The sequence below is a fragment of the Rana temporaria genome, chromosome 13 (assembly GCF_905171775.1).
Source record: "Rana temporaria chromosome 13, aRanTem1.1, whole genome shotgun sequence".
Taxonomy (NCBI): domain Eukaryota; kingdom Metazoa; phylum Chordata; class Amphibia; order Anura; family Ranidae; genus Rana; species Rana temporaria.
Window position 1 is genome coordinate 39,921,538 of NC_053501.1, and position 24,064 is coordinate 39,945,601.

General features: G+C 42.9%; 1 protein-coding gene across 3 annotated transcripts in view; it reads right to left on the reverse strand.

Annotated features, from left to right (window-relative positions):
- The window catches only part of ARMH4 (armadillo like helical domain containing 4), a 219,699-nt gene that overhangs the window by 168,263 nt on the left and 27,372 nt on the right, over window positions 1-24,064 (reverse strand). For all 3 annotated transcript variants that reach the window (XM_040332893.1, XM_040332890.1, XM_040332891.1), the window contains exon 2: window positions 989-2,044. In XM_040332893.1, the coding sequence (XP_040188827.1) occupies window positions 989-2,006 (1,018 nt within the window). In that variant the 5' untranslated portion in view covers window positions 2,007-2,044. The remainder of the gene's footprint in view (window positions 1-988; window positions 2,045-24,064) is intronic.

Below are 24,064 nucleotides of genomic sequence, written 5' to 3' on the forward strand. Positions count from 1 at the left end.
TGTATTCTCCCCTCGGGGGAAGCAGTCCCCGTCAGGAGAAGGCAGTGATCATTGCTAGCAGCCATAGTAGACGCTAGTGATAATCCTAAGTAAATCCGGCAGTCTGGTTGTACCCAAGTTGATAGATCAAACAACTTGGTACATTCAGCCTGCTCACAAACGTTTTGAACCTTCTATGACCGAGCCTAAGGCTGCATTCACACCTAGGTGACAAGTAACGCCGCGTACGCGGCGTATTTTGCCGCGATTCGTTTAACTTTTTTTTTTTTTTTTAACAAATCATTTCCATTGCTGTCTATGGCCGAACGCCAATGCCGCCTGAAAAAAAGGGTCCGGGACTTGTTTTCAGGCGGCAGGCGTACGGCGTGAGATGTGAACCATCTCATAGACAGCAATGGAAATTCGCCCCTCCAGCGTATCGAGCGTCGGGCGTTTTGTCGCCAAGGTGTGAATGCAGCCCAAGTCTAACTATTTTTAAAAATGCTCCCTCCCCCCCATCTATCCTGTATAGAAAAAAATCGGGTTTAATCACTTGATCCTGTAGCTCTGGCTCAGGAAGCGCTCGACAATAGCTGGGAATTCTGGAAGCCACAACGTCACTCAGACTCCAACCCATTGCCCAGCCTTGGTCGGCATTCCCTTCTCTCCCCTGCAGCAGCCTCTCACTGATACAGGGAAGCTGGAGCTATGGGATCACGTGACTGGAGTGGAATAAAAACAGGTAAGTACACACACTTTTTATATAGGTTAGTCAGAATAGGTAGGAGGGAAAATCTTTGAGATTATATAGTGTTAGGCATTTTTTCCACTTTAATATTAACTTAGGCAGAATTAGAACCTCCATGTAAATCTCAGGACTAGGACTCAAGGAGCTGCTCAGGGATAAATATGAAGTTGCTGGAAGCAAAATATTCCAGTATTTCAGCATTGTTGGTACCTTTGAAATGTTTTATGTCGGTATAAACTGCTATAAAATTGTTCTACGTACCTGTATACACTGGAAAATCTTGAGCTTGGGCGCCATCGATCGCCGTACTTGGTAGTGGTGTAGGGAAGTCCTCTGTATCAGGTCCAGGAGACACGTCTGTTTCCATAAGCTTTTCTTCAGTCGTCTTTTCGTCAGTACTGAATACAGATTTGTCATCAGATGGGACAGTCACTCCCGAATGAATTGTAAACACGGCAGTCTTACTGCTTTCATTTTCCAACACCTGGTCTGGACTTGGGGTTATACCATCACTACTAGCGGTGTCAGACCTCTGGGTTGTACCTTTGGTGTCATCCCATTCCTCGTTAATTTGTGACATTGTAGAGGACAAACTATCGTTATTTTGGTTGTCCAACGTTGAGGTTCCCAAGCCTGTGGGACTTTCAGATGTTATTGCATTAACAAAGGTAATCATCTGACCAATGAGTGGAGAGGATGTGGTGGGCTGGTTATCTTCCGTCTTAAAAATGCTGGTTCTAGGATTGGTAGTTAACATCTCGATGGTGTTAACCTGGGATGAATTGTCCAAACTGCTTTGATCTAAATTTACACTCTTCTCATCTGGAAGCTGGCTAGGTCCTTTTGGATCTCCTTGGCTAGGTATACCAAGAGATGTGACACCAGTTGGGTAATCAGTGCTAGAGCCAAGTGTAGTCAGAAGACCATTCTCACTAGAGGGGCCAGCTTCATTAGCAACGCTAACATTATTTGCCTCTGGATATGTGTTAACATTGCTGGTGTTCAGAAGTCCAGAGCTGTTTTGTATTTCCTCTGGCACAATTGGCACAACATTTGGCAAGATCACAGACACATTGACATCCTTGAGTATGGTAGATGGTGTTGGAAGAAGTGATCCACCAGGCAATGATTCAGGGACACCCATCCCAACAAGCTCTCCATTTCCATCTTGGATGTCCCTTTTCTTTAGCATCTGAAGAGAAAAACATGAAGCCTTTGGTGACACCAACAGTATGCTACATAGCAGACCGCATACATGGAAGACCAGTGACTTCTTCATGGTGATGGGACAGCTGTTGTAACCCCGAAAAGATAGTCCTTAAAAGGGAAAAAAAAAACAATATTAATTATTAAAGCGTATGCATAATCAGAAAGTAGAGTTGCACGATTCTGGCCAAAATGAGAATCACTATTTTTTTGCTTGGAATAAAGATCACGATTCTAGCGGTGCAACATCATGTTTCACATTATACAAAAAAAATTGGAATAACATTAAGGTTTATTTTTTTTAAATCATTAAAGTGTATTTTTACCAAAAGAATTGCGTTTGAAAGACCGCTGTGCAAATACAGTGTGACATAAAATATTGCAACAACCGTCATTTTATTCTCAAGGGTCTCTGATAAAAAAATTATATTGTTTGGGGGTTCCAAGTAATTTTATAGGAAAAAATAATGATTTTAAACTTGTAAGTAACAAGTGTCAAAAGGTTTAGGCCCGGATTCACAAAGGACTTACGACGGCGTATCTCCAGATACGCCGTCGTAAGTCTGGATGTGAGGCGTCGTATCTCTGCGCCTGATTCAAAGAATCAGATACGCCAGAATTTGTATAAGATACGACTGACATATGTCTCTTACGCCGTCGTATCTTAGGTGCATATTTACGCTGGCCGCTAGGTGGCGCTTCCGTTGATTTCCGCGTCGAATATGCAAATGAGCTAGATACGCCGATTCACGAACGTACTTGCGCCCGGCGTATTAAAATACGCTGTTTACGTAAGGCGTCCGACCGGCGTAACTTTACCCCTCATAAAGCAGGGGCAAGTCATGTTAGGTATGGACGTCGGAAACGTCGGAACAGCGTCGTATTTTACGTTGTTTGCGTAAGTTGTCCGTGAATGGGCGTAGGTTACGTTCACGTCGCCTAAACATTGAGTCGGCGTAAGTTAGGGAGAAAATTTGACGTGATACTGAGCATGCGCCGTTCGTTAGGTGCGTCATTTACGTGGGGTCACGATTCATTACCATACAACACGCCCCCTACCAGCCTAGTTTGAATTAGGCGGGCTTACGCCGGCCCATTTACGCTACGCCGCCGTAACTTAGGGCGCAAGTTCTTTGTGAATACGGTACTCGCCTCTCTAAGTTACGGCGCGTAGTGTCTAGGATACGCTACGCCCGCACAAAGATACGCCCTCCTATGTGAATCTGGGCCTTAGTCTTTAAGTGGTTAAACTGACCTCATTTACAGACAGAAGTTCATTCCTTTGATCTAAAGAACTAAACGTTACAATGTTTTTCTTTATCTCCGCCTAAGCAATGTTGTGATAAACTTGGCAGGCTGCCTGTTTTTTGACAGCTGTCAGCTGTGAGCAGAGAACTCTCTGCACTGAATCAAGGAAATGCTGTTTTAAGTCTGTGAAGGAGGTAGAATTGCGATCCCTATTCTTTAACGATTAATCGTGCAGTTCTATCAGCCAGTGTTCAGTATTAGGCCCCTTGCAGACAGGCGGATCTGAACGGGCGCTCCATGCAAGTTTATGGAGCGACAGATGTCAGCTGTGACCATGTCCGCCAACATCCGATCCGCTAAAAATCAGATGTACGACGATACATTCGCTGTCCGTTTTTGTCTGATCTCTCCATAGGAATCAGCGTCGCTCGACAGGCCCCTCCCCGCTCAGTGGAGATCAATTGTGAGATCTCCCGCTGAACTGGCGGACTCCGCTGCAACGGATCTACCGCGTGTGGAAGGGGCCTTACAGTGCTGTCAAAAAGTATTTGCCCTTTTACTGATTTTTATTTATTTTTGCAGATTTGTAAAACTTAAAGTGGTTGTTAACCTATATATACAAATCACTGCCAACCCCTCTATTATAGTTAGGCATAGCACACTGTATTAGTCTTCTATAAAAACAAAGCTTGTAAATACTGATCTAGAGCGATCTTCAGGCCGGATACGTGACTACCAGCAGCTGTACAGCTCCAATACATGGATACTGCAGAAGGGGCAGAGATCTCCCTCTAAAATCAGCCGAGCAGGTCATATGGCAGCTCAGCCCATCCTGTAGTAGCCCTGATCAGGCTAAATTGGTATTTACAAACCTCGTTTTTGTAAAAGACGAATATATTGTGCTATACCTAACTAAATTAGAGGGGCTGGCAGTTCCATATATAAAATTGTATTTATACGATTAGAGGAGGGGATGGGGGGGGGGGTGGAGACAGAGACACAGAACACAGAGCTGACAGGCAGGGAGGAGGGGGAGAGATGAGAGTAGGCTGCGGATGATGTTATGACGTATGCTGACCACAGTAGTCAGGGCTCAGCAGTCCTGAATACCGTGGTCAGCGCAGAGAGGGTGATACAAGAAGTGGCAGGATCTGCCAGTTTTTTTTTACAGTTTAGATGGGGGCAGATTACACAGCACAAGCACTGTGCTGTTTAATCTGCTTTAAGGGACCAGAATCTTTATTTTTTTTATTTTGGGGGGGGGGGGTGTTAACACTTTAAGGTGGTAGTAAACTCAGTTTTACCCCTAATACCTACAGGTAAGCCTAAAAAAAGGCTTACCTGTAAGTACTCTGAATATCTCCTAAACTTGCACCGTTAAGGAGATATTCAGACTGCATGCTGGTGTCGTCAACTACACATACGCTCTGAAGGTCCGGCATACAGGGCCGGACCTTCACAGTCCATTCCGTAAATGACGGCACCTGCGCACATGTCCTGGAGTGACGTCATTGCGCCCCCGGCCACTCATGTAGCCATGGGCCGTGAACCCAAAAGGAAGACCAGGTGAAGATGGAAGCCCTATCAGAGGTGACAGTGACATTGCCTTGCAGGAGATTTTTTTTTTTATATTGTTCAACTGCGGTTTACTACCACTTTAAATGATTCAGATCATCAAACAAGAACCTGGACAACTTGCCATAATTGATGGAACCATGAATTCTGCGCTCTACCAGAAAATCCTGAAGGAGAATGTCTGGTCATCAGTTCGTGACCTCACGCTCAAGCGCACTTGGATTATGCAGCAGAGGGTGTAGGGGGCAATTACTTTTTTCACAGCACTGTATATACCCCAAATTCTGTTCAAAATGTATCCAACATCAAAATAGCTAAAACCAGAGAAATAATGTAATTAAATTATTTTTTCTTTAATTATATTAAGCCCCCACTCACACTGAATGTGACTTTGAAATCATGATAGTTTTACTTAGTAGCACAATCTCAAAGCCGCGGGTCACTACGATTTCAGGTGCGACTTGCCTAACATCTTTGCAACTTCATGCAAGTCGCACCTGAAATTGCAGAAAATAGCGCAGGAACCCTTTTTTTCAAATCGGAGCTGTAGATTAAAAAATAAACTGTGCAGCTTTCATTAAAGTAAGATAATGCCGTACATTTGTGGGGGAATTATTAACGATTATTACATGTGCTATATGCAGCTTGCTTTGGGTGGCACGCAACATGCTGCATGAGAAAACATTTCACGCTGACCCTGTTTGCCAAAGGCAGCGCTCCTAACTAAATAAACCTGCCCTGCGTGAAATTATAGGTGTGACCGGAAATTTTGTGACATTTACCACACTTACATCAGAGAATGTAAAGAATATTATATGCCTTCAGTCCATCCATAGAAAGGGAATATACTGTAGATATTGGAGTTTATTTGCTTAACCACTTCAGCCCTGAAAGGATTTATCCCCTTAATGACCAGGCCATTTTTTGCAATACAGCATTGCGTTGTTTTTAACTGAAAATTTTGTGACGTTGTACCCAAACAAAATTTATGTCCTTTTTTCCCCCACAAATTGAGCTTTCTATTGGTGGTATTTGATCACATCTGCGGTTTTGATTTTTTGTGCTATACACAAAAAAGACAGACAATTTTGAAAAAAATATATACGGTATATACATTTTTAACTTTTTGCTATAATAGACATTTTTTTTTTTTTAGATATATATTTTTTTTAGGATATCAGTTTAGGCCAATATGTATTCTTCTACATATTTTTGGTAAAAAAAAAAAAAAAAATCACAATAATCGTATATAGATTGGTTTGCGCAAAAGTTATAGCGTCTCCAAAATAGGGGACAGATTCATGGAATTTTTATTCAAATTTTTTTTTTTTCTAGCAACGGCGGTGAGCAGCGATTTTTAGAGGGACTGTGGCGGACAGATCGGACACTTGATACTTTTTTGGGACCAGTGACATTAATACAGTGATCAGAGCTAAAAATAGCCATTGGTCACTGTATAAATGACACAGGCAGAGAAGGGGTTAACACTAGGGGACGATCAAGGGGTTAGGTATTTCCTAGGAGGTGTTTCTAACTGTGGGGGATGTGACTAACTGGGAGTAGAGAGAGATCGCTGTTCCTGATCACTAGGAACAGACCTACTCCCCTGACAGAACAGGGATCTGTTTGTTTACATTGACAGATCCTCGTTCTAGCTCTCTACTGCTCTCGCGATCGCCGGCCATGCTCCACAATTAAAAGGGACCGACGTAGACCAAAGGAGGTTTGCGCAGCTGAGCCAACCTGCCGCAGTATAACTGCGGCGGCTGGTCGGCAAGAGGTTAAACTGGAGAGTGCAAAGTCTGGTGCAGCTGTGCAGGGTAGAAAATCAGCTTCTAACTTCAGCTTGTTCATTTAACCCCCTCCCGCGGTCTAGTAAAATGACGGTGGGGGGTCCCCTCTCGCTCTGGGACGGTGTGATGTGACGTCGCCCCAGTGTCACCCGAGGTTGCGCCTAATCCCAGTAAAGAGCCGATGACGCATTCTTTACCCAAGAACGAAGGAACAGAGCACAGCATTTTAATTGGGGGCACCAAGATGCATGGGGACCTTTTTTGGGAAACATGTAAAGGTGAACTTACCCTTTAGAACAGGGGTCTAGAAACTGAAGCCCGAGGGCCAGATGTGGCCCTTTGCTAGCCTTTATCCGGCCCTTGGGGCTTTATTCCTCCCACTTATATGAGGCACTATTCTTCCCACTGATGCCAACAAGGGGGCACAATTTCTTTCACTGATACCAATGATGGGATACAATTACTCCTATAATAGGGGCACTACTCCTTATCCTACTGACTGCAAACTCTGAGGCCATATTTACTCTCACCAATGCTGGACCCGGGGAAATGTTTTACCCCCGTTGGCCACAATCCGGCCCTCCTAAAGTCTGAAGAACAATAAACTGGCCCTTGGTTTGAAAAGTTAGGAGACCCCTGCTTTAGAATGAAAGAACTCTTGAATCAGTAATGCATGTATCGAATCACAATATTACTCTATGTAAAGAAAAGTACTTCTTGCTTCCATGAATATAAAAACAAACAGTTTCCTTCTGTGACCTAAAGCCTAGGCAGGCAAGATTACATGGTCTCCTATGGTGTCAGTATTGAGATAAGAAGATCAATAGGCCACCTGCCATGTATACAGAAAATGACACATTTTACCCAAAAGCAAGATGGTTTAATATGCCAAACACACACTATTAAGACTGGATTTTCATATGTAGCTAAAAAAAAAAAAATAATAGAGTTCCCCTTTAACCACTTCCAAACGGCTGTACGTCTTTATACGGCCTAACTTTAAAGATAGATATCTCGGTAACGGCAGCAGCTGCTGCCACAACCGAGGTATCCATCTTTAGTGTCAGCGGTTCTGTTAACGATAACGGCGGTCTCCGCGGCGGATTCGCCGTTATCGGCGGCGGCCGCTCTCCGCCGCTTACCGTAGCCGTCGGTAACGGCGGAGGAGATCGGGTCCGTTCGGCAGCTGTGTGGGGTTGCGAGTGAGGGAAAAATCGCCCCCACCCGTCCCCATAGCTCTGCTGGGCGGAAGTGACGTCAAAACGTCAGTCCCGCCCAGCGTCTTATAAAAAAAAAATATTTTTTTGTCATTTGAAAAAATTACAGTTTACATTTTTTTTTTTTTGCATTTTAGTCTAAATATGAGATCAGAGGTCTTTTTGACCCCAGATCTCATATTTAAGAGGACCTGTCATGCTTTTTTCTATTACAAGGGATGTTTACATTCCTTGTAATAGGAATAAAAGTGATCATTTTTTTTTTCCAGTGTAAAAAATAATAAAATCAATAAAAAAAATAAGAAAACATTTTTTTTTTTAAAGTGCCCCATCCCGACGAGCTTGTGCGCAGAAGCGAACGCATACGCGAGTAGCGCCCGCATATGAAAACGTGACATGTTGGGTACCATTTTACTCGGCGTAACATTATCTTTCACAATATATAAAAAAATTGGGCCAAATTTATTGCGGTCTTATTTTTTAATTCAAAAAAGTGATTTTTTTCCAAAAAAAGTGCGCTTGTAGGACCGCTGCGCAAATATGGTGTGACAAAAAGTATTGCAATGATCGCCATTTTATTCTCTAGGGTATTAGAAAAAAATAAATATATAATGTTTGTGGGTTTTAAGTAATTTTCTTGCAAAAAAAACTGTTTTAGTCTTGTAAACACCAAATCTGAAAAACACCCAAAGTAGAGAAGTGGTTAATGACTCTGGAAAATGTATTCACCATTAAATGTGTCTCTTCATATGAAAATCACTGTGCAGCATTTGACAAGTAGAAGATGATAAAAGGCCATTTAAATTTCCTGTGGCTGCTGGTTACTGTACTATGCCGATACCACGTCCCATGTGGCCGAGGAACATTTTCATCTAAGGCAATAGAGTTCCATATACCTGGCACAGCTGGATGTCATGAAAACCCTCCCATATGAGGAAAGCTCAGGAGAACACAACAAAAGCTACAAATGGCTTTCTCCAGGCACAGCAGAGACGAGCTGACAGCTTGCATCAGAGCATCAGATACAGGGACAAATCGAGAGGCAGGCTAATAATTCTTATCTGAAGCCGTACGGCTCAATATCCTTCAGGAGGAATTCATACTAAAAATCTTAGATGGGGTGGGGAAGGGTTAGAACTTCTGTCACTGTCAACACAGCATGCAAAATCTGTCCTTCAAGGATACAAGTACAATTAGAAAAAGAAAATGTTTTGTATTTTTCTAGACAGGATGGGCACCGCGAAAAATGATCGAGTTTGACTTGAAGAAAAAGTGGCAACCCTGTCATAGGCCATTTAAAATTCTATGGCACCTGAGCTACGCCAGTCAACCCCGTCACCTCTCTTCCTGATTTAGTTTTGATGTAATCTATCTCCGACAATAATGCCGTCTAGTTCCTTGTGTTAACCACTTCAGTCCCGGACCATTTCGCTGGTCAATGACCGGGACACTTTTTGCGAATTAGGCACTGCGTCGGTTTAACTGACAATTGCGCGGTCGTGCGACGTGGCTCTCTTTTTGCGATTCGGCACTGCGTCGCTTAAACTGACAATTGCGCGGTCGTGCGACGTGACTCCCAAACAAAATTGACATCCTTTTTTTCCCACAAATAGAGCTTTTTTTTGGTGGTATTTGATCACCTCTGCGGTTTTTATTTTTTGCGCTATGAACAAAAAAAAAGGGACAATTTTGAAAAAAATGAATATTTTTTACTTTTTGCTATAATAAATATCCCCCAAAAATATATAACAAAAAAAAAAAAATTTTTTTTTTCCTCAGTTTAGTTCGATACGTATTCTTCTACATATTTTTTGTAAAAAAAAGAAAGAAAAAAAAAAAACGCAATAAGCGTTTGATTTTTAATCGGTACTGCAACATTATGGCGGACACTTGACACATTTTTGGGACCATTGGCATTTTTATAGCGATCAGTGCTATAAAAATGCATTGATTACTGTAAAAATGTCACTGGCAGTGAAGGGGTTAACACTAGGGGGCGATCAAGGGGTTAATTATGTTCCCTAAAGTGTGTTCTACCTGAAGGGGGGGTGGGACTACTAGGGGAAATGACAGATTGCTGTTCATACATTGTATGAACATACGATCAGTAATTTCTCCCCCTGAAAGAACCGGGAGCTGTGTGTTGATTTCGTTTTTCGTAAAAAAAAAATATCATTCGTCTGAAAATCCAAATTAAGGTCGAATCTGTCATTGAAGGCTTATGGTGTCTGTTGAATGTTCTAAAAAAAAAAAAAAAAAATCGACTCTTTACGTCTCTCTATGTCGACTCTTCACGTCTCCCTATGTCGAAGGGAGACGTCTCTCTATGTCGAATCTTCACGTCTCCCTATGTCGAATCTTCACGTCTCCCTATGTCGAATCTTCACGTCCCTCTATGTCGACTCTTCACGTCTCCCTATGTCGAATCTTCACGTCTCCCTATGTCGAATCTTCACGTCTCCCTATGTCGAATCTTCACGTCTCCCTATGTCGAATCTTCACGTCTCTCTATGTCGAATCTTCACGTCCCTCTATGTCGACTCTTCACGTCTCCCTATGTCGAAGGGAGACGTCTCCCTATGTCGAATCTTCACGTCTCCCTATGTCGAATCTTCACGTCTCCCTATGTCGAATCTTCACGTCTCCCTATGTCGAATCTTCACGTCTCCCTATGTCGAATCTTCACGTCTCCCTATGTCGAATCTTCACGTCTCCCTATGTCGAATCTTCACGTCTCCCTATGTCGAATCTTCACGTCTCCCTATGTCGAATCTTCTTTTTGTTTATGTCGGATCTTTTGGTTTTCGTTTTCTGTGCTTTCGTTATCGTTTGTTAAAACGATAACGAAAGCACCTGAAATTGGGGAAATTACAGATTGCTGTTCATACATTGTATGAACATACGATCAGTCATTTCTCCCCCTGAAAGAACCGGGAGCTGTGTGTTTATTTAGTTTTTTGTTAAAAAAAATCATTCGTCCGAAAATCCAAATTAAGGTCGAATCTGTCATTGAAGGCTTATGGTGTCTGTCGAATGTTCTAAAAAAAAAAAAAAATTTGACTCTTTACGTCTCTCTATGTCGAATCTTCACGTCTCTCTCTGTCGAATCTTCACGTCTCTCTCTGTCGAATCTTCACGTCTCTCTCTGTCGAATCTTCACGTCTCTCTCTGTCGAATCTTCACGTCTCTCTCTGTCGAATCTTCACGTCTCTCTCTGTCGAATCTTCACGTCTCTCTCTGTCGAATCTTCACGTCTCTCTCTGTCGAATCTTTTTTGTTTATGTCGGATCTTTTGCTTTTCGTTTTCTGTGATTTCGTTATCGTTTATTAAAACGATAACGAAAGCACCTGAAATCCGGACGAAAATGCATTCGGACGAAAACGAATGCACATGTCTAGTAATTGCAGTGAAAGTTGTTTGAACAAAGTATTGAGGCAAAATACAAATGCACACCACACTTTTCACATATTTTTTTGTAAGGAGAAAAAATGTTTTTTTATGGCAAACAGGAGGCTCATATTATGCTATAATCTTTCTTTACTGTCATCCAGCAGCAAGAGAGTTAATGAAAAGAAAAAACGTTACACAGATAGGTATGCAAATGAACATAGGTAGACTGTCCAATCAGGTAACAGGAGTATGTTATAAAGGTGAGGTACAGGTGATATTCTTCCTCTTTCTTGCTGCTCCAGCCAGATAAGTACATTGAAATTTTTTCCTCAGGTGCTTCTACATATATTATATATATATATTGTGACAAGGTCGCACGGAATAGCGGTAATGTAATGCAGCAAAGTCGCTGAACTTAAGCAATAAATATGGCTTTATTGCACTCAAAAGAAATAATACAAAAACAAAACGGCCTACTTCAGCTTAGGAAGCTAACTAACAGTACAGTCCCTGACTACTGTGTACTGGAGGGGCTATTCCAGCCTCCAGTATAAAACAAATAAACAAATAATAGTCCAAATAAGGGATTGTCTGTGACAACAGACCTTGTTTCTCCAAAGAAGACAGTCTCCAACCTGTCCTGTTCAGCTCAGCATGCCTCAGGCTGAGCTCTCCCTCCTCCAGTCTCTATCAGGTGTTGTGTAATTAATAGGGAGAGAGAGGAGGTTTTCCTGTTGGCCAGGCTTAACCCTTTCTAAGACAGGGAAAGCTGATCTTTACAACCTCTCACTGACATACATGGAATCATGTACCCTGTCACAATATATAACTCATTACATATATATATATATATATATATATATATATTTATATTCATTTTCTGCAGAGTTTTCCCTGCAACCCTGCGCTTGTCACAGTTTGCAGGGCCATACTTTTTATCCTTAATGGCAGTCCCAGCATTGCCCACCCCCCTTCTATTCATTATCTTCCCAGGTGGTCTCCTCACCATTCCAATACCCCCGCTTACAGCACACTCACTTGTTCTCTGACGGCCCGCGTCCCCTCACCGCGGCCGTTCGGCGGTATCCCGGCAGTCCGGGATATCGTTTTCCGCCGTTCCCTGACAGAAAGTCCGTTCTCCTGTGTGGGTGTGTGCCTGCCACATACCAACCCTGAACCCGGTTTAGGTTCAGGGGTGTATGTTTGGCACACACAAACAAATAGTAACACATTTACACAAACAAATTTAAATAAACATATGTTTGTTCATATGGATATATGCATATAGATATGTGTAATATATATATATATATATATATATATATATATATATATATATATATATATATATATATATATATATATACTTACACACTTTGAACTGCAGTCAGAATATTAGTTATAAATATATATATATATATATATATATATATATATATATATATATATATATATATGTGTTTGGGTATACGCTCATAATATATGTGCCCTCTTGCTGACATATATATTGTCTGCTGATACAAAAAATATATATAGTTCTGCTGCATATATATTAATTAGTTGTTCTATTATTTTTTCTCTTTCAGAATAATTTGTCTTCAGTCAATCACATTTACTCACACCTCACTATGTCTAATAAAGATTCCACTACTGTTACCCCCTCAGATATCCCTGAGGAAAACCAGAAAATCCAATCCATAATAGATAAATCCATCCAATCTGCTATGCAGACGGCCATGCATGATTCCATTGCACAATCGGTAGTCATGGCCCTGTCTCAAAGTAAACCTCAGGTTACCCCTGAACCTTTACCTATTACCCCATCTGACATTTATTGGTCAGCGGAGGACTCTACATCCCACATGATTCAGGGATTGAAAAAAGCGGGTAAAGTGTCTCAAAAACGACATCATATATCTCATACCGGTCCCTCCCATTCTAAAAGAATGGTCCTGATGGAGAACCAGGGTGAATCTTCTAAGCCTCCTAGTAAAGGAAAGGCTACTGTCAGTGACAAGAGGTCACACGTTATACCCTCTGCCCGGGAGGAGTTGATCTTACAACGGGTAAAAATGGCCTCAAAGAGGCAAAAACCAGACTCTTACCGTACCTCTTCCAGCAATTCTTCTTCTGATGAGGAATCTTTATCAGAAGAAGGAAGAGACTCTGAATATGAGAATGTCTCTGATGCAGAAGAAGGAATACCCTTGAAAAGGAGGAATCCGAGGATGCTATTATAGACGGCTCTGGTGATCCGTATTTCGACCCAAGTCAAATTAAACATCCCCGTTCAGGGGAATGGGTTACCCATTCCCTAGTTACGAAATGTTTAAGCCTCTGGATCCAGAAACCATTAGATAAGAACGAGGCTAGTAAGTTAAGAGCAGAGTGCCCGAGACCGTCCCTCCCAAAGAAATTAGCCAATACACCCTAATTAGACCCCGCATTAGTTAAATTCCTTCTAAAATCAGGAAAACACCCAAAAAAGGGGGTGGACAGATCATATCGTTTCTGTCAAGATAAATTATTAGACATGTTAGGCCCCTTAGCTAAGATTCTAGATTTAATAGAAGAAGCAGTTTAATATAACACCCCAATAGATTTAAGTGTCCTGAAAGGTTGGGCTCAGCGAGCCATTGTACTATTTGGCAACGCCAATGCGGCCATCTCTAGCGAAAGAAGATCGATTCTGATGAAGCTGGATCCACAGCTAATGCATCTCGCTTCATCTCAACCATCTTTCATCACCAAGGGTCTACTTTTTGGTGACTCTTTTATTAAAGAGATCAACAAATACGTGGCTCTCTTTACTTCTTTAGACAAGGCCCAATCATCACTCAAAAAGGTTTTCCAACCAAAGTTTTTCCCAAAGCTGGGAAACGCAAGGGCCGATTTCCCAACAGATCTTCTACCGAAGGTCATTTCCCCAGAGGCCCTCTGAACACGGTGTTAGGTTACCAGATAGATTTCACCTCTTTACCGACTCAAAGTCAGGATCCTATTCCAATAAGGTTCTCAGAAGAGGACAAAAAGCTCATCTCACTGGAGATAAAAGAGCTTTACTCCAAAGGGGCCATAGTTCAAGTTCCCTTGCAAACTCCAGGTTTTGTGAGCAACCTGTTCCTGGTCAAAAATAAGGATGGAGGTTTCAGACCAGTAATAAATCTGAAATATCTAAACAATTTCGTCCATTACCGCCATTTCAAAATGGAAGGTATTCACCTGTTAAAAGACCTTTTATTACAAGGAGACTGGTTGGCAAAAATAGATCTGAATGATGCCTATCTTTCAGTGCACATGCACGAGAATTCCCAACCATTTCTTCAATTCCTGTGGCAAAACAAGAAATGGCAATTCACCAGTCTACCATTCGGTCTGTCATCTGCCTCCTGGTGCTTTACGAAACTACTGAAACCAGTAGTAGCAGCTCTAAGGAGCAGGGGTGTTCGTCTAATAATATATTTAGACGACATTTTGATCATGGCACAATCACTTCGGACTATTCATTTACACATTCAATGGACGATATCCCTTCTGAACATGCTGGGATTCATAATCAATTACAAGAAATCCATCCTAACCCCTTCAAAGGAGGTAGAATTTCTGGGTTTTCTTGTCAATACCCAACTATCCCTTCTGAGTCTTCCAAACAGGAAATTGAAGACGATCAGAAGAGAGATTCGCTCAGTCCTGAACAAAAGTCAAATATCTCTTCGGACAATTGCGAGGATTGTCGGTCTATTATCAGCTTCCATTCAAGCGATATTTCCGGCACCTCCACACTACAGAGCACTACAGAGACTAAAAGCCCAACATCTAAGAGACGGCTTGGCATATTCCGACGAGATAACACTAACTCCGGACACCAAAGAAGAATTACTTTGGTGGCTGACTCACATCCAGATGTGGAATGGGAAGACTATTTTCCATCCACATCCGGATTTAATAATAGAATCAGACGCAAGCAACTCAGGTTGGGGTGCTCGCTGCGGCCCTCTTACAACAGGAGGGAAATGGTCTCCAGACGAAGCTCTGTTACATATCAATTGTCTCGAACTCTTAGCGGGATCATTTGCTCTCAAGAGTTTTGCGAGAGACAGATCCGATTGTTGTATTCTACTGCGCATGGACAACATATCCGCGGTACAATACATCAATCGCTTAGGAGGTACAAAATCCAAACCTTTGGCGAACATTGCAAAGGATTTTTGGCATTTTTGCCTGGACAAGAACATTATATTGAAGGCGGAATACATCCCAGGCCTATCCAATTCCATTGCAGACTGGAATTCCCTGTTATCTAACAGATTCCAGCGATTGGATGTTGAACCAGACAATTTTTCAACATCTAAAACTCCCTGTGGGGTCCTTTCCAGATAGATCTGTTTGCATCACGCCTGAACAGACAGATTCCAACATATTTCAGTTGGCGTCCAGACCCAGAAGCATTGGGGACAGATGCCCTTCTACAAATTTGACCGAAAGGAACATCTTACGCTTTCCCCCCCTTTGCTCTAATATCAAGGGCTCTCCTTCTGACACGTTACCTAGAATCGAACATAGTTCTGATAACCCCTTACTGGCCATCCCAAACATGGTTCCCTCAGGCTCTGGAGATGAGCATAGACTACCCACGATTACTCCCAGTATTCCCTTCTATTCTACTAGACCTATTTCAGAATCCTCATCCTCTTAAATTTTCTTAACTCCTGGGGTGATAATGAGAATCTGTCTTTAAAACTTCTATCTTTCAAACTAACAGTACTACTTTGTCTCATCTCCCTTAAAAGAGTAACGGATGTAAAAGCCCTAGATATATCCCATAGACAATTCTCTCCCCAGGGTGTTCAATTTTCCATTTTCAGACGCACATAGACCAACTTACATTCGGTCTTCTATCTGGCCTTTCCCTTCAATCCAAACCTTTGTGTAGTCCAATGTCTAAAAACCTATGAAACCAAATCTCAACCTTTTAGAGACCCTGACTCATCTCAATTACTAATTTCCTACTGCAACCCCTTCCATCCAGTTTCCTCACCCACCTTGGCTAGATGGGTGAGACAAACCATGGATTTGGCAGGCATTGACATTTCCATATTTGGCGCCCACTCCACCAGAGGTGCAATGGCCACTAAGGTATTTCAATCAGGTGGTTCTCTATCAGATTTAATGCAAACTGGTCTTCAGAATCCACTTTTAAGAATTTCTACTTTAGACCTGAATCTCATGTGTCTATGAATGTATTATAACTATAGGTTGTACGTTTATTTAATGCTCTAGAGTATACAGCTTTGAACAAGCATAATATGAGCCTCCTGTTTGCCATAAAATTGGAGATTTTCCTACCCTCGGGGACGGAAAATATAGATTTTATTAAAAACAGGAGGCGAGTATTATCCCACCCTAATACCCTACCCTTCAAGATTTATTTTGCTCTTACATAATGCATTCTTTTTCAGCTTAATGCGCCTATTCTACTGTGGACTTCATGACATATTGAAGAATGAGTTCCAGTTCAAGTTGTTCCAATTAGTTTCCAGTTCAAGTTATTTCCAGTCTAGTTTTATCATCAAGAAAGAGGAAGAATATCACCTGTACCTCACCTTTATAACATACTCCTGTTACCTGATTGGACAGTCTACCTATGTTCATTTGCATACCTATCTGTGTAACGTTTTTTCTTTTCATTAACTCTCTTGCTGCTGGATGACAGTAAAGAAAGATTATAGCAGAATACTCGCCTCCTGTTTTTAATAAAATCTATATTTTCCGTCCCCGAGGGTAGGAAAATCTCCAATTGTAAGCCATTTATCATTTTCCTTCCACTTCACAATTATGTGCCACTTTGTGTTGGTCTATCACATAAAATCCCAATAAAATACATTTATGTTTTTGGTTGTAACATGACAAAATGTGGAAAAGTTACTTTTTCAAGGCACTGTAAATGCTTCAATGTTGTTATATGATTGATGTTTGATTCCATAAAAAGGATCAAATCAGCAAGCACTTGAAAAAGCATAACTCACCTTCCGATTGATTTAGATCAATTCAAACTGAGTAGAAAATTATCAATCATGTTGCATCTGAGATGCTTAAAAATGTAATCATAGTTCGATCGTTCAGATCATGAAATTGAAAAGTAAAAACAGAGATGCAATTGATAACCTAGGATCATATATTTCAATTAATCAATCATTTAAAATCCACATCCCCACGATTGTTCCTATTAGGAGAGATCAGTTGGTAAATTAAATCAAATAAATAATTTATTAAAAGTGTGTATGGCCAGTCCACCATAGGGAAAAACTAAAGTGTGGATATGAGTTCAATTAGGTGTCACAGTACATTTGATTTGGAGGCCATAATTTTACTTTATACTACCGACTCCAGCAACCTTTATGTGATAAAAGCTCTTCGGACACAGCAATCAGAATTTTTTTGTATTTTTCATGTACAGTCAGTCGGTGTTTTTGCGATGTAATACAATTTCTATACCCTGAAGATTTTCGCTCTTTGTCAGAGACTACAATTACTTCTCCGGGGAGTCTCAGCTCATCTAATCCCTGCCTTCTATTCTGCACGCCATCCAACATCGAACCATATCTCTATTTTTTCCATTTCAGCCGCCATTCCAGACACACCCACTGTCAGCCTCGTTTAAAATCTTAGCTAGTGTACAAAAGGACAATGAGATTTTAAAATGCAATTCGATCCAAACCGATTTCTCTGTATTGATTGGAGTCAGGCAGGGTTCCATCCCAAATAACATTTTGTTTGTCATCTTAAATGGAGATTTCTACACAGTCGTTGCATGGCTGTAACAATCTAGGCTCATCTTTTCTTCTAAGCTATTATTGTCACCAGCCATATATTCATAGGAAGGCCATGAAATAATATTTCATGCATCCTCTAGTGTTGATATACACCGATCAGCCATAACTTATATATATATATATATATATATATATACATACATACATACACACACACACACACACACACACACACATATACAGTATGCAGCGCTACCCCCTCGGGAGCCGCTGGTTAGATTTGGGATCGGCATAATTATGTTACCTCTGTGATGGCGGTGATGAGCAATGATGGAATGTCCAAACAATTAGTTGACGTTTTCTGTGCTTTTATTCTGGGTCAAAACATGACCAACAGTCAACTTAGGCCCCTTTCACATTGGGGCGTTTTTCATGCGGTACAGCGCTAAAAATAGCGCTGCTATACCGCATGAAAAATCATGCCCCGTAGTGTTCAATGTGAAAGCCCGAAGGCTTTCACACTGAAGCGATGCGCGAGCAGGAGCGCTCTAAAAGTCCTGCTAGACGCATCTTTACCGCGGTATAGGAGCGGTGTGTTCACCGCTCCTATACTGCGCCTTCCCATTGAAATCAATGGGAAAGCGCGGTAATACCGCGGTAAAACCTCACCGCTAGCGCCCGAATATCGACGGTATAGCCGCGCTACAAATAGCGCGGCTATACCGTCACCGCGGCTGCATGCCTCAATGTGAAAGAGGCCTTAAGGTAGATAGGATAGGTTGGTGAAAAGAAGAGAACTTTGCAGATTCAGGCTGTGGATAAGTGAAGCAGTCCTGCCTCCAATGATTAGTTTACTTCGTCGCCACTCCAGCCGGAGTGGGTATAGTGCCCCTGGACATGTCTCTTTTACAGGCCTGGCAGCCAGGGTGTCACTCGGAACCGCTGGGAAGGAACAAGTCTCTGCCACCGACTTGGCTCTAGTAGAATTTGAGACTAGTAAAGTGCCTCTGCCACCGGCCCAATACTAAGGAACATAGATAGTAGAGAGAATCCTCCCAGTCAATAATTTGCCTGAATCTCCCTCAGGTAGATATCCTATAGTTGGGGCCACTGACTGACAGTTTGCAGCATACAACCTGTCAGTGTCCGGTCACCCAGATGCCCGATGGTTCGTCTGAGCCCCATTTGTTCACCTGCCTCCGGGTTCACCTCAGACCGACTCCCCACCAAACAGCATGACTCGCTTGGGATCTTCTTAGTAGAGGTGGGGGACCCAGTAAGTCACTGGGGCCCCTTTGCAGCACCAGTTCATCCAGGCCATGAGGACCCAGAGCCAGGAACTCCGCGTAGCACGTGCGCCCCGGTAGGCCATATCGCCGGGGCCCGTGATGTGCGCACACCCTAAAGGTGGGTGCCGCACCTGGAACCAGAAACCTGCGAAGAACCCCATAAAATGGCGTCTGCCACAGAAATACTCTCCCCCAGCATGCCTCGCGAGGGAAACACTCCTCTGATTGGCTGCTGGAGAAAACGGGCGCCTCCGCCTGGACCCCTCTGGCGCCACCTGCCACCCAGAGATGAAACTGCATCTCTGGAGCACAGATTGACCCACAGGACAGTTCAGAGCTGGCAACAGCCAAATTTAGACAAATCAACATGGATGAGAGCAAATAACTCTCTCATCCCACTAAATTTTACATAGCACCTGTACTGAAAAGCACATAGGCGCTACATACATACATACATACATACATACATACACACACATTAAATATAACAATAAGAGGGAAAAATAAGAATAATAAAGATATGAAAGAAAACAAATAATATGAGGTGAGAGGGAGACACAATATAGACATTTTATTAGTTCCACTGGCAACCCTACCTGCTAGAGGTGAGTCTACTCCATTACCCATGCAGAAGGGGCGCTACATGCAGTATCCCCCCCGCCCCCCCCCTGTGTGTGTGCAGAAGTGCTGCAGTTCCAAAAAAAGACACAGCACAACTGCGCACACAGGGAATTCTTGGTGCACATCACTAAAACTGCCTCCTGGGATGTGTCATGTCCCGGGGGGGGGGGGGGGGGGGACCCTACCTCATTGTTGACTAGGTGAGCACTGAAAAGGCTATTAACCTAAGCAAAGATTATACAATAGCGGATGAGTAAGGGGAGGAACCAATGGCTGACTCCTGGATGCGATTCTAGTTCCGGGTCATCTCAGATTTGCACAGCATCCTGCCTGCCGTTGTGTTTGCCCTGCAAGAAACGTGCAATGGCAACTTGCAGCACTTAGAGAGAGTTTACACTATTAGATGTTCACTTTAATCAAAAGTAAGAATAGGAAAGTTTCCTGAATGAGGCAACACATCAAGCATGGAGGCCTAATACATCACGCAGGCTACTGTCTGAGGGTTGCCATGGTGATAATATCATCCAGCTGATGAGTGGTGACCCACCATGCTCTGCTTCATACCACCCCCCAGTGACTGGCATAGAGTGGCACTGCAGTCACATAATATTATGGCTGGTCTTGCAAAGAGGACTGCAATGCAGCAGATGCAGACAATGGAGCATGTTAACCCTTGTAATGCCAGACACCACTGGAAATGTACTGCCAAAGATGATGGTGTTCCAAAAGGAGAGTGCCGTGCTCTGGATTCTTTTTCCTTATTAGCATGGACTAAATATACAAATTAACAAAAAAGAAAAAAAACTAATCACATTAGTCACAGAGACTAAAATTAAATGTTAGAGTGCTCCATAAATAGAAAAGTATTACATCAGGCATGGCTGAAAAGCACAACAGTCAAACCGATCAGACAATCATTCACTTTATTTTACTTTCCAAAGAAAAATACTGTTCATGTTAAAGCTGCACTCTGGGAATAAAAAAGAAGGCAAAACTCCCCCCCACACTGCAAATGGTGAATGCTCATTAAGTCTAGGGGCTCAGGAAAAAAAGATGTACCGTATTTACCGCGGTATAACGCGCTCCCGCGTATACCGCGCACCCCTAAAGTTGACCCGAATCCTGTGGAAAAAATTTTTTTTTGTACTTACAGTTTTGGTGTCTTGCGCGGCGTCCATCGGCGGCCTCGTCGGGTCCGGCGTTCGTCTGCGGCTTCGGGTGTCCTCTTCGGCGGGTCCGGCGTCCTTCTGCGGCTTCGGGTGTCCTTCTGCGGCTGGTCCGGTGTCCTCTTCGGCGGGTCCGGCATCCTTCTGCGGCTTCGGGTGTCCTTCTGCGGCGGGTCCGGTGTCCTCTTCGGCGGGTCCGGCGTCCTCCCCGCTTGTTTCCCGCACCGAGTTTGAATACTGCGCCGACATATACAGAGCGCAGTACACTCGTGTATTGTCGGCAATGCTCGGCTACCCGCGCTGACGTCCTGTACGTCCAGGACGTGAGCGCGGAAGGAGCCGAGACTGCCCGACTATACCCGAGTGTACCGAGCTCGGTATATGTCGGCGCAGTATACTTACATTATTCCTTGCTCCAGCAGGCTTCCTCCATGCTGTGCCACTGGCTCTCCCAAGCCTCTTCTCTGGATGTCACACATTGACGTCATCAAGTACAATGCAGGGCAATGTCCTTCATTGTATGCGAGAGTGGAAAGAGCCTGAACCTTTGCAGGGAGGAGAAGAACACCAGAGTTTGCAGAGGAAGGAGGTGTAAGGTAAGTTAACAATTACACAATTTTTTGGAGCTGAGGCTTACAGCAGAAATATGCCCAAAAAACGCCTAGGTGTGAACAGAGGCTCAGCAAGAATTTGACTCTTACAGTGAACAGGTAGAGGCCCTACTGCAAGAGTAGTTTTTTCTACAATGCCAGAGTTCAAACTTAAAGAGTAACTCCAGGTGAGCTGAAAAAAATTAAATAAAAGTACTATCAAACTATAGTGGCACTTTAATATAATAAAGAAATATGAAAAAAAAAAAAAAAAATTATATATATATATATATATATATATATATATATATATATATACACACACACACACATATACACACACACACACACGGATCAAGCCGAGAAAATCTGACATGCTGGTTGTAAAGAAGGCGATTGGTAGACCGACTTCTGTACAACCAGCCTGCTCATAAATTAATTGAAATTGAGCTGGTCCCTGCTGAACTGGCCAAATTTCTATCCATGTATGGCCGGTAGAGCTGCACGATTAATCGTTAAGAATCAAAATCGATATTCTTTTCCCTTCCCGATCCTCAAAACAGCATTTCACGATTCTAAGTGCAGAGTTTTCTCACAGCTGAAAAAAAAATAAAAAATACAGGCAGCCTGCCAAGTTTTATCACAACATCTCAATAAGTATAAACAAACAAAGTAATAATTCTTCTTAGGCCCTTTTCACACTACAAAATAAATCCGTTTTAATAATCCGTTTTTAAAATCCGTCAGATAATGTTAAAAAACGGAAGTTATACGTCCTTTATAAAATATCATTAAAGTCTATGGGATTTTTTTATGTTCCGTAAAGATCCGTAATAGTCCGTTATAACATACGGACGTTAGTTATAACGGAATATGTGACGGGTCTTGCACTATTTTTTGTCAATTTTTTGTCCGTTGCAAGTAACGGATATATTAACGTCCGTTATATTTTAACATTGAAGTCTATGGCACATGGACGTTAGTAAATGTCTCCGTAAATGTCCGTTATGTTAACGGACGTTAATTTTACTGAGCATGGATATTCAGGGGAACCCCGCTGTCAATTTAAAACAAAAATGACGTGCGGTTCCCGGTAAAATATCCATAACCAGACCCTTCAGGTCTGGTATGGATATTCAGGGGAACCCCGCCGTCAATTTAAAACAAAAGTGACGTGCGGTTCCCGGTAAATATCCATAACCAGACCCTTCAGGTCTGGTATGGATATTCAGGGGAACCCCGCCGTCAATTTAAAACAAAAATGACGTGCGGTTCCCGGTAAAATATCCATAACCAGACCCTTCAGGTCTGGTATGGATATTCAGGGGAACCCCGCCGTCAATTTAAAACAAAAGTGACGTGCGGTTCCCGGTAAATATCCATAACCAGACCCTTCAGGTCTGGTATGGATATTCAGGGGAACCCCGCCGTCAATTTAAAACAAAAATGACGTGCGGTTCCCGGTAAAATATCCATAACCAGACCCTTCAGGTCTGGTATGGATATTCAGGGGAACCCCGCCGTCAATTTAAAACAAAAGTGACGTGCGGTTCCCGGTAAATATCCATAACCAGACCCTTCAGGTCTGGTATGGATATTCAGGGGAACCCCGCCGTCAATTTAAAACAAAAATGACGTGCGGTTCCCGGTAAATATCCATAACCAGACCCTTCAGGTCTGGTATGGATATTCAGGGGAACCCCGCCGTCAATTTAAAACAAAAGTGACGTGCGGTTCCCGGTAAATATCCATAACCAGACCCTTCAGGTCTGGTATGGATATTCAGGGGAACCCCGCCGTCAATTTAAAACAAAAATGACGTGCGGTTCCCCCTAAATATCCATAACCAGACCCATTATCCGAGCACGTTGACCTGGCCGGCCGCAGAAAAGAGGGGGGGACAGAGTGCGGCCCCCCCTCTCTCCTGAACCGCACCAGGCCACATGCCCTCAACATGGGGAGGATGTCCCCATGTTGATGGGGACAAGGGTCTCATCCCCACAACCCTTGCCCGGTGGTTGTGGGGGTATGCGGGCGGGAGGTTTATCAGAATCTGGAAGACCCCTTTAACAAAGGGGACCCCCAGATCCTGACCCCCCCCCCTGTGTGAAATGGTAATGGGGTACACTGTACCTCTACCATTTCACGAAGGAAGCAAAAAGTATTGTAAAAAAAAAACACACTGACACAAAAGAATAAAGTCCTTTATTAAAAAAAAAAAAAAAAAAAAAAACTCCAGCGCTGAAAAATCCACTCGTTCCCGGCTGCCTGCGTTGTCCTGATCCAGCGACGGAAGACCTTTCCTCTTCTTGGTCTTCCCCAGTGACGTAGCAGAGGGTACGTCAGAGGGGGCAGGGTCACGTGACGGGTGGCTCTGCCTCCTCTATATAAGAAATGTCACAGCTTCAGCCGCTCATTCGCTGGGCTGTGCCCAGCGGTGAGAGGAGGTCCGGGATGCTGCTGCGCCG